An 11,798-nucleotide genomic window follows, 5' to 3' on the forward strand; every position below is an offset into this window, starting at 1 on the left:
TTTGGAAAATGGCTGCAATGAAACAAAGAGTGAAAAATTTAAAGGGGTCTGAATACTTTCCGTACCCACTGTACTTCTAAAGAAGTGCTAGTCTGATAGCAGAGTCAGACCAGCACTTTCTTTCTAGCATGGGGACGGCTGCCTCTCACAATTTTTGTAAATTTCTAAAAATGACAAACCATCAGTCCTGCCTGCTCTCTGCGGCGACTGGTAATTGAGCATATGTGTGAAAATGGTCAGAGCTCCAAGTTCTCCACAAATTTTGTTTGCCTCATTCCTCTCATACTCTCACCCTTGTCAACTGCTACAGCTGCTTAGCGTTGCCTCGGTTGACCAGCTTTTGGCACCAGTGACTAGGTGGTTAGTTTTCCAGAGAGGAGAAATCAGGAGTGCAACCAAAATCAAAATTTGACTTAACAGTAATCTGTGCTAGTTGTTGAAGGGGGATAATGCTGAGGCTGCAGTTTAACCAGCCTCTATAGTGATCAATATGAGAGAGAGACAAGAAGAAAGCAGGAGAGCATAAAAGTAAATCTCTGATGAACATATTAGGTAACAAGTCTGTGGGGAAGGATGGGTGGAAAGAGGACTAGATGAGAGGAAAACAGAGGAACGGCTGTCATGGTATCACTACAGAGACAGGGAAACACCTTCCTTATCTGCCTACCTTTCCTCTCTTTCCTCCTTTCCTCAAGGCCCTTTTTGATTACGCTTAACTGATGCCGCCAAGGGGCTACTGAATGCATAAGTAAATGGATGCAGGTCTTAGTACGAGTGTAACTCACTAGTTAAATGGAGGAGGCTGTTAGCTCTTTCAAACATTAAAACACTGTTGTGAATAACACCACTAATCTGCACTTTTATTGACACCAAGTCTCCCTCGGTATTTTCACCATTTTCCCAGCTGAATCCACTGGTATGTTTTTTCAAAGCTAAACTTTTGCAGACATTAAAAATCCCAACTGTATATGGGCCGCATGTTCAGTACACAAATAGGTTTGAGAGAATGAAAATATTTGCAAATGTTACATTTAAGCGTTACAAGCTTCGTTGGATGTTCAACACATTCTGGGATTTAACGAAGCATTGAATTTCATTCCCCACAAAACATTTGCAAATCCAATGTTTTACACCATTTTAAGTTACTTGTTGACTGTCTTCTTTTTCACTGCCTTTGTTGGGGCATTGCTGCTTTCTGTGGTGCTTAACCGCCACCTGTGGCTCAGTGGAATAATGTGAAAACATTGGCAGGATTGTGTGTTTGCATTGTGCAGACAAACAAAACGGTGATCCACTCATGAACACATTGCTTGTAATGGTCAAAAACTCCACAGGGTACCTTTAAGTTGCATTAGTGCTGCAGAATTGGGATGCTGGGGGTGCAGCGGTAAAGCAAATTCCACACTCAGATCCCCTTTCAGCATCAGTCTGTGAGGTTCCGTGAATTCTTTGTGATGGAGTGATATCATTTACTGATTTTATTACTTTGGCTTCTATTACAAATTCCCCACGTTTACCACAGTTTCCTTTAAAAGTCGCCAAATGTATGTACCTGGCCTGGTGGGGTTGATATGTAAGGTGAAAGACCAATATGTGTATTGAAGGGAGATTCTTGCAGCTGCATTGCAATCTGGTCTAAAATTGCTAGTGGAGAACAATGTTTCTACCACTGTAATAATATAAATAGAAATGTTCCTGTATAACTGCTAAACAGTGGAACAAAATGGAAAATTACAGAAGCTGTGAAATTAATTCAACAGACATATTGTGATTCTTTTTTTGCATGATTGCTCTGCTCCATCCTGGGTTGAACATTTGTACTCTAGCAGAAGGAAGGTCAATTCCGCCGACCAACCTTCTGCCTTTCTTTTGGTGGAGTAAAAATGACTACAGAAAAAGCACTCTTGTTCTTTGTGTCCTTCATTTGTACCCAATTTGTCCTCTTTGTCTCCTCACATTGCTGTCAACTTCTGTTAAAATGTCAGCAGAGGACTTCAAAATGACGGTTATTATATACTGTAGATGCTCCAGTCAAAGAACTGAGGACAGTTAAACATCTCCAGATTTTCAGTAAGGAGATATAAAGCTGCTTTCCCCGCTGTTGGCCTCACATCTTCATCCCCTATCTTAATCTTTTTCACGCTCTCTTTCTTTTTCTGTCTTCCTCGCCATAACATCCCCCTTTTTCTGTCAATGCTTGTCAGCCCCCTCTGCAACACACACATTAATGCACGCACACATGGATTTACACGTACACAGACTGATCCCAAGTCAATTTCATGGGACATATTTGCTGTCAGAGCCAATCAAGGCAGTTGAGTATGGATATTAAAACGTATGGTCAGAGTGGGGTTTCGTAGGGTCTCAGAGTGTGTGTGTGTGTGTGTGTGTGTGTGTGTGTCAGTGGCAAAACAGCTGCACATGTTGAAAAAGTCAGGGGAGAGAAAGGGAGGATTGAAGAAGGTGACTGGAAGAAGTGAAAAGAAGTTGGATGTGGAAGGTTGAAAGGAAATGGTAGGAAGGGAGGAAGTTGAAAAGAGCTGAGGGAGACAGACAAAAGAAGGTAAAAGATGAAAATAAATATTAGTTAATCGGAGCAGAGAGGAGACTGGAAAGGAGGGGTGGATACTAGCTGTGAAACAGGACGCAATAAATTTAGTTGACTGCCGTTCGTGTGGGGTTATTTTAATAACGGAAGGCCAATTCTTTAGTGTATTTTCATCCATAGTGGAAGAGCATTACTAAAATCTACAAATGCATTTATTGTGGCACTATACTTCTGGTTATGGATTAAATGTGGGTTGTATGTGATGTATTTACTTACATATGTATATTTAATTATTTATTTGCTAAACCCATAAGAACTAAAAAAACATTTTGGTCCAAAAATGTTTGTGCATTTTATGGCTCATGTACCAAAAACACTGTTGCTCACAAAAAGCCCAGTTTATGATGTATTACTTTTTGGGGCATGTTATGCCTTTATATGCAACAGGACAGCTTAGACATGAAAGGGGGAACTACATTCCCAGCAAAGGGCAAAGGTCGGAATCAAACCCAAAGACAGAGGCTCTTATATTGACGCGCGCTCTACCAGGTGAGCTACCCAAGGGCCAAATGATGTTTTAGCTTGAACAAAAACGTGCATAAATCCCTGTTCATTTCAATTTTGGATTTCCACATGGCCGGATTTAATACCAACACTAAAAACACAAGGTTTTTAAAACTTTTTTCTATCCAGGGATCTGCAAGAGAAATCTGTCTGAGTCTGATACACGAGAGACCCATCAGAACCAGAACTGACCCACAGAGTTAGAAACCCTTGCACTAAAGAACGTTCACATGGCTCTGAGGACTGTTGGGTCCACAGTAATCACTGTTGAAGAACAACAACCTGATATCCTTGGATGAAACAGCAGGAAAGAGGTTGGGACACAAACACAGGCACACACACACACACACAGAAACATGTGCACGGTCAACATGCATGCGCACAGCTGCACACACCCTTTAGTGTTTGAAAGAGAGTGAGATATAAATCACACTTTTGCCAGATGCAGTGATAAAAAGTGAGTTTGTGTGTGTGTGTGTGTGTGTGTGTGTGTGTGTGTGTGTGTGTGTGTGTGTGTGTGTGTGTGTGTGTGTATGTGTGTGTGTGTGTGTGTGTGAGACAGGGGCAGGGAGAGTGTGTGCACATAATATGTGTGTGTGCTGTGTGGTCAGTGTTTGCGGTGAGGTGCAGTAGAAAGTCTTTTTAACATGAGGCATTAACTCTGCTAATCACACCCAGATGACCAGAAGCAAGCATGTGTGTTTTGTGTGAGTGTGTGTGGTAAATGACTAACTTCCACTCAACAGAATATGAAGTTCTTCCAAAGAAGTCAAAGTTGAGGTCTGAACATTCCCGACAGAAGCCCCTGAATAGGTTATGTGCGCGTGCCTGTGTGTGTTTCCGTGCACGTGTGTCAACGTTATGTGTTTGTGGTGCCCCACATCCTGTAAACAACAAGAGTCACAACAAAGTGGTTGTTATACGGTCCTGAACTTTACATCATCCGACAATTACGTCGGCATCCGTCTGTTTCGGTTCACTTCCAACAGCAGCAATGATGAAACTCCGTCGATAACTAACATACTCTAAATGATCAAACTAAAGGAAAAGTTTGACATTTTGGGAAACACGCTTTTTCTCCTTCTTTCCGCCAGAAGCCAGCTTACTTAGCTTAGCATAAAGACTAAAACATGGGAAAACCAGCGGAGACGTCGGGAAGGTACTGGTCCCAACTGAAAAATAAAACTGTGATTTTTTATCTTTGTGCTAACCTACGTTTACCTGCTGCCGGTGGTAGCTTCATATTGCAGAAATGAGAGTGGTTTCCAGTGGAAAGAAGAATAGATTTAAGTGCTCAAGTATCAGATAGAATATGCCATCATGGTTTAGATGTGGTAAAAGAGTCTTTCTTTCTGTCTTTCTTGCCTTCTGGAGCTAAAAGAACAAAGCCATACTGCTCAATGGTTAATGCCATTCCAGCTGTAATTTACTGTCTTGGAATTTTTTGTCCTGGTTTCAGGTGAGTCACTCCTACGCTGCCACAATTTTATCACCATCTATCTCTGGTTCTGCTGATCAAATGACAGTCCCAAAGCCGCAGAAAGAGGTAGATGCCTTATCTCTGAAGTGAATCAAATTCTTTGTCTGCTGCCGTCACCCACCCTTCTGCCCGTCTCTCTGCTAACCAGCATGATAGAGCACACTTTTTAGGCAGTATTAGTTTGTCAGGTTGTCCGTCTTCATGTGTATTTGTTACACCTGTCTGTTTGCGGCTACCTGGCTGCTCACCCTCACATTTTTCTATCTCGCTTGTCTTTGTGCTTGACTGCGTCTGTCTACCTGCCTTTATCTCCCCGTCTGTCTCTGTGCAACCTGACCTGACCGTTGTCTCTGGTCTTTTTCAGAGCGTGACTGGTTGCCTGACCGACCTCTGGGCTGATTAGAGTTACCTACCGCAGAGCAGCTGGGACACACACACACGCACAAAAATGAATGCACAGGCAGCTCATTCAGCCTCTCACTGGCCCTCAGCCCTGGCTCGAACCGCTAACCATCCGCTCATCAGCACCACAGACCTGTGAGTGTTTAAGACACGCAGTCTAATCTGATCTACTACGTATGTGCAAAAAGATCCAGCTCTGAAGGCGAGGCTGCAGGTTTTTTCTTATTTTTAGGAGTTTACATCAAGGAGGAATTTGGGAATATGACAACATACCAGCAAATCTATGCTCATGTGTAGACACACAACAACACAGACACTAAAGAGGTATAATTACACTATTACACCATACAAGGGAAAAGTAGTGGAAAACCCAGAGAAGAAGCCGTAAGAGAGGTGTAAATAGAAAACTGGTGACTCACATTCTAGTGGCTACACACTAGCCAAACACACACACACACACTGAGAGAGAAAAAAGAGCCAAAAACACAGGGTTCACCCAAATGAAGCCAGAGAAAGCAATGTGCGTTTGTGTCTGAATGTGGTGACAGAGTAGGATGAGTAAAGCTCTTTCTGCCCTGGCTGATGTTATAGTTACTGGAGCTGTTATCAAAAGTTTTTTGTTTTTTTTACGTAAATTTTCTTAAATGACTGAATGCTCTGACACACAGTCTCTCCCGCACATTAATCACTCTGTGTTCGGCTACACCATCCTATAATAGGTTTAGGGAGTGATGCTGTTCCCCAGGATGTGGCTGAGAGGAAACTTGTTTCCTTGTTTGCTCAAAGTTTAGAGGCTCTTGGTAAAGCACACAAAGTTTTCAGGGCCCCTTTATATACTAAAATGAGTTTTTAAATCACACGCAAGGGTTAATTTGGGCCGCGGCGGTCCGGGGCTCAGCACCAGCACATAGGCAACACTCTCCAATCAGGGAACACTCAACTTAAAACTTTAACACATCGTTAATGTACAGTATATATTTTTATACTTGGCAACTTAAGTCTGGCAGGTGGCAATGCACCTTAACACTGGTTGCCAGCTGCCATTTAAACTGAAAAAAAGAAGAAGCAACCTCAATGCACTTATCAGTCAGTCAGGCGGCACAGATGGCAGAGATTGATAGGTGGATGGCAAGGTAGGGAGAAAAATAGGTCAGAAACTGACAGGTTTAATATAGATTATTTTCTTTAACAGAATTTAAATTGCTCTGCTTAAACAATGTTTTGCTTTTACAAAATGGTCCTAAAACTTTAACGCCAGATTGTTTGCAGCAGGTTGCTTCCAATTCAACGGACCGCTCCTCAGAGAGTAAAAGTGCATTAAGGAACGGACTAAACGAGTAAGTTACTTTAACAACTACTTGTTTTAAGATGTTTCATGAATCGACCTCCGTGCTCTTATAGAAAAAGATCAGCCTATTTTGTAAATCTTCCTAAAACAAATCAAATGTATATATTGTAAGAATGGTCTACAACTTCTGTTGTCTTCCACCACATCCACCAAGTGGGATGACTACATTTTTATTAACTGTCTGGATTATGGGATATTTTCTCAACAACTGTTAAATTGTTGAAAAACATATCACCGGAAAGAGAAATATCCATGTCAACTAATGCTAAAAGTATGACAGAGAACACTCACACAAGAAATTTATAAAATGCAACATTTTGTTCACTTTAAAAAAGTAGAAAATGAACATCTGGCCTGTTTGCTACCTCCCAGTCAGCGAGTTTCATTTCCATTGCTGCTGTTTTATGCTCAACATCTGACTACTGCACTCCACTACATAAAGTTTAACCCAATGTTCCCTTTTCTCACACCTCCATTCCCAGAAACCCCACCACACACACATCTCACTCTGCTAGAGAGTCATCCAGGGGCCACCCTCATTACCCAATGCACAGGTGCCGGGAGTCTATTCTGGATGGATGAGTACCAGACCAAACCTTTGTTTCATACATGAACATATGCAAACACACACACACACACACACGCACACACACACATTTCTTCTACACACTTCAGAGCCACTGGGGCTGAACTCTTTGGTTAATGACTTTCCCACCCACTACACAGCGTGCACATGTTGAAGCTGTTAACGATAAGTGGCTTTTCGAACTTGGTAACGTCCTAATGTCCCCGTTAATCTCACATTCCTCACTACAAAGGCCACAGAACATGGTCCAGCGATTTCACTAAGATGAGTAATTTTGTCAACTATTAGAAACTAGTAGGCTACATTTTTCAGGGTCCCTTTGGCCCTGAGTACTGACACGGGGCAACTGAAATCTGAGCAACATCAAAACATTTGTCCAGACCTTCCTGATGAAAAACCTGTTGGAAACGACTTACTATTTAAGGTGAGATCACAGTTTCTTCTGATTGATTATTTAGGCAGCAAGTGCTCCGCTGCAATGCTTTTCTGTTGTGCATAACAACACCTGTTAGCTGGTTTATAATATCTGCACAACATGGCATTTAGTGGCCGCTGTTTCCCCTTAAAAGGAAAGAATGGCAAGCTTTATTCAAATATTTGAATGATAACTACAAATTGTTTTAATGTTATTCATCAACAGGAATATCTGGTGTGGATTTTTTACAAATCAGACCAAATCTAATTATTCAGGTTGTATTCAATGTTGTAATAATCTTAAATGATGCAATATAAAGTTACAGTAATTTAATGTTAATGTCTGTGGTTCCATGCGTATCTAAGAGTCATTCAGCCATTTGTGCATATAGTGCTCTATCTGACAATTTACTGAGAGATCATTGTGTGTCCTGTTTTGCAAAAGTACAAACTTCGATTTATTAAGTCTATCAATATGACTAAAGACGCTCATGCCTTTCGCTTCTGTCCCTTTCATCCTTCAGTATCCCTAAATCTCTCTAAATATTTAAGCAAATATCCTACTTTAAAATAACAAAATTGCATTAAGCAAAATTATGTTAAGAGACTATTAATACCACAAAAGAAATTCATGACCTCACATATGGATGAATACGGACACAGTTGCAGAATACAGTAGCCTTTGAGTCAACAAGACATGCAGTGATTGCAACTGTACAAATACAGAAAACAGCAGTAATATACTTTTTAAAGAAAGAGCTTAGAGGGTAAAACTGTCTAAAGTTGTGCAGCCTAACAGTCTCTATATTTGAGGAATACTCAACTTTGAGGGTCATACAAATGTTTGAAGTATCAAACTAATTTAATTAGTTTGGGATTTAAGTGGTAAATTCCATCGAAAACCCTCAGTCTTGGCTGTGTTTCTTGTTACAACTTCTCATTCTTTTGTATGCACTGGTGGTCATGTTGACCGCTGACTGAAAGTCCCATTTGACCTGAGGGTCGTATGAACACTCTTACAGTAAATAAGGGACAAAGTGGTTGTAGGTACCTGGAGGTGTCTGAAGGCGGCGGTTAGCTGAGTCATATGCAGAGTGAGGCACCTGGACGTGCATCTGGCGCTGTTGATTTTCTCCTGCACATCCTCCTGCTCGGGGGAACTCCTGCGGGCACTAGTCACCGCCAACACCGCGCACAGGAGCACCAAAACAGCCCGTAAAACAGACATTTAGCCGTTCGGAAATACAAGAACACGAAATAATAAAGGGATGCACAAATTAAACGGCAAACTTTTCTTCTATTTGTCCAACTCGTCAACGTATCGCTCTCGCGACCCCTTAGTAAGTTCAGAATGAAAACATCTGAGCGCGGCTCCTGTCTGCGCGCGAGCACCGAGTGGAGCGGCTCTACCCTCCTCTCGGACACTCCCACCGCCGGGACAAGTGCGGCCACGCGGAGTTACAATGGTTTTCAACCTAATTGTCCTTCTTCGTCATCATCATCATCATCATCCTTATCACCTCTGCGATTTCCATAACTTATTACTCCAATTAGTCTCATCATCATCCTCATCCTTATTATTATCACTCACACTCTCATCCTTTCACCAACATCAGCGGTGCTTAAGCAACTGGCTTTTTTTCTCTGACAGCATCTACCCTGCAGTCCTTATTTTTATTTTTATTTTAAAAATGCCCAAACTATTAGGATTAATTTAACCATTTCTTTTGTCAATATCACTCTGCTCATGGATCAGCCAGAGATCAGCACCCTGGCCTAGAAGACTTAGACCTTTTTTGGGATGTCACAGTAGGAATAAGCCAGGTGTGCATAATAAAATAAATGATGGCTCAATTCCATTGAGCTGCTTCAGTTTCAGGTCCTGATAGTGTTCCTGGTAGGACACACTGTCACACTTTCATGACTTAGTGTGACACTTGAATATAACTAAGACATTGGTAAAATAACATGCTCATCATCATCACCATTAGAACCCAGCATAATCTAATTCAACATCCAATGATAATCATCTTTTATCTTGTTTCACTGGTGCTCATGCAATTATGCATCATTATCATCATGTTCATTATCTTTATTCCCTTTTTTTTTCATCACCATCCTCACCTCCAACATGATATTGATCTTTAGTATTTTCATCTTCATTATCATCATCTCAGTCATCATCATTACCTCGCCATCTCACTTTGAGCTTCATTATCATCATTTTTTGTTTTGCCTAACCTTTTTTTATCTTAATCTTCTGCCTTTTCAACATCACACCCAACCTAATTTTGTCATCGCTATCATCACCACAAATAAACAGATCCATCAACTATCAACTCATTGAGTAAATAAGGAACACTTTGTTGAAAAATTGAAAAGGTTTCTATAAACTGATTTAACATGAAGAGATATAGTGCACTGAAGCAAGAGAAGGCATTTATGGCCTAATGGTTTGCATTGCAGGCTTTTGTTCTGGGCCTATTAACACTTTGCTATTACTATTCTGAAAAAAAACTTCCCTTTATAGTCTGGTAATTCTCCCCGGTAATTATTAGAGCAGACTCATAAAAGAGAATTTATTAATGGGAAAGAGACCTAAAGAATGTGTTGAGGTAGGTGTCTGTCGCAAAGCCAGTCAGTGTATAAGTCACCACATTTTAACACTAACTGCAGAGCCAAATGGGTTTTATTAGATGCAGGGCCAAGTCAAGATGTGTAGGACACATGGTTTGAAAGCCCTATTTGTTTATAACCCAGCAGAGGAGCCATCTCTGTTGGCAATGAGATGTAGAAAGAATCACCTACGTTTTGATTAAGGGGAAATGGAAACATATAAATATTTAGTAAGTACTAGCAGGACTGTTCTTGTCCCTGCAGTGGAAACCAGACTTGATTAATGTACTTGGGATCCACTCATCGTGGGTATAACCTTAGAATGAGCATGAGTTTTGAGAAGTTCAACCAAATAATGTCATTTCCGCTCAGATTCTTTCATTTAAAGGACTTTTACAGGCTTTGTATGCGTGCACATGCACACCTGGACCATGCAGAACCTGGGCACTCCTTAAATCAGAAAGCATGAAATCAATTCTTACACACACACACACACACACACACACACACACACACAGTAGTTACCCATTATCTATATGACCGATATTTTCATGTTTTCATAAAACACCCTGCTCAGGTTTCTGAATAAACCATTAGTGGAGTAAAGACCCTCCCCAACACATACTAAAACATCACAACAGAAGCATTCACAGTCTAAATCTGCTCGTTGATTAAAACCAAATGTCTTTGAATTTCATGACAAGAGAGAAACAAAGAGGGATAGAGAGAAAGAGAAACAGAGTGATAGAGTCAAAAAGAAACAAAAAAGAACCAAATAAGGAAAGAAAGAAAGAAAGAAAGAAAGAAAGAAAGAAAGAAAGAAAGAAAGAAAGAAAAAAGAAAGAAAGAAAAAGAAATAGAAGGAAAAGTTCTAGCCTGTTTTCAGACCTCTTCATCAATGCCTGCTATCTTATTTTTTCAGCAATCAAGATCTAGATATTGAAGTGAAAACGGAAAGCACTGTATTCGGTCTAATGATCAGGCTAAGTGCTTGAGCTCTTGTTGAGGACACCAAAGTTGTGTCCTAAATATCATTTCAATGAATTTGGAAGGTTTAAAGACTTAAAGGGGGAGTTTACAATCTACAATTATACAGAAAATAATTTGAAGTTCTTCATCCAGTCAAGATAGTTTGAATTTCTCCATCAAAAATGTATTTCTGCCATCGTGGGGAAGATCAATTGAGCAAAATAATTGATCCTAAAAGTTAAATTCATAAAGTTATGTGGAAAAGAAACATGTTACAAACTATTTGGAATGGCTATTGACACATTTCTTGGGGTTGCTGCACTGGAGGAACTTTGGACTCTTGACCTAGTATTTCTAAAGTCCTACAACCCTGTAAACCAGTTTGTAATGAAGTTTGTGTGGAGAGGGATACAGTTGTACTGTCTAATCTTATTCACTATAAGAATAAAATCATGACATCTTTTCAATTGTGTTATGGCTTTTCATGTTCAGAGAGAAGATTGAGTTTCATGATTCATGCTATTATACTGCTACGCTCGATCACCCTCTGATGATGAAATCTTATGAACCGGTCTGTTTGACATCTGACTTCTAGGCCTTCCTCTCAATGTACCACATTAACACAATTTAACAACTAAAGCCAGCAGAATATACCGTCTCTATGAACTACAAAACAGAGAAGCTGTTTCCAATTTCCAAATGTGATCTCTATGTATTTAACATGTCACCAAGCTAATCCAAACTGTGTCATCTACTGAATCCCAATCCATTTAGTTCCATTTCTGCCACAATTTGTACATGTTGTTATCATTCCTGTCCAAGATTATTGAAGTGGTCAGAGATTATTTCCTGCAGATGGTACTACTCACCG

The 11,798-nt window shown here is 40.4% G+C and overlaps 1 protein-coding gene across 1 annotated transcript in view; it reads right to left on the reverse strand.

Annotated features, from left to right (window-relative positions):
- The window catches only part of anos1b (anosmin 1b), a 40,053-nt gene extending 31,287 nt beyond the window's left edge, over positions 1-8,766 (reverse strand). The window contains exon 1 of the mRNA XM_034882298.1: positions 8,394-8,766. Coding sequence (XP_034738189.1) covers positions 8,394-8,570 — 177 coding nt within the window. The 5' untranslated portion in view covers positions 8,571-8,766. The remainder of the gene's footprint in view (positions 1-8,393) is intronic.
- Positions 8,767-11,798: the final 3,032 nt, after the last annotated feature.

This window comes from Etheostoma cragini, chromosome 9 (assembly GCF_013103735.1).
Source record: "Etheostoma cragini isolate CJK2018 chromosome 9, CSU_Ecrag_1.0, whole genome shotgun sequence".
In the NCBI taxonomy this organism is placed as follows: domain Eukaryota; kingdom Metazoa; phylum Chordata; class Actinopteri; order Perciformes; family Percidae; genus Etheostoma; species Etheostoma cragini.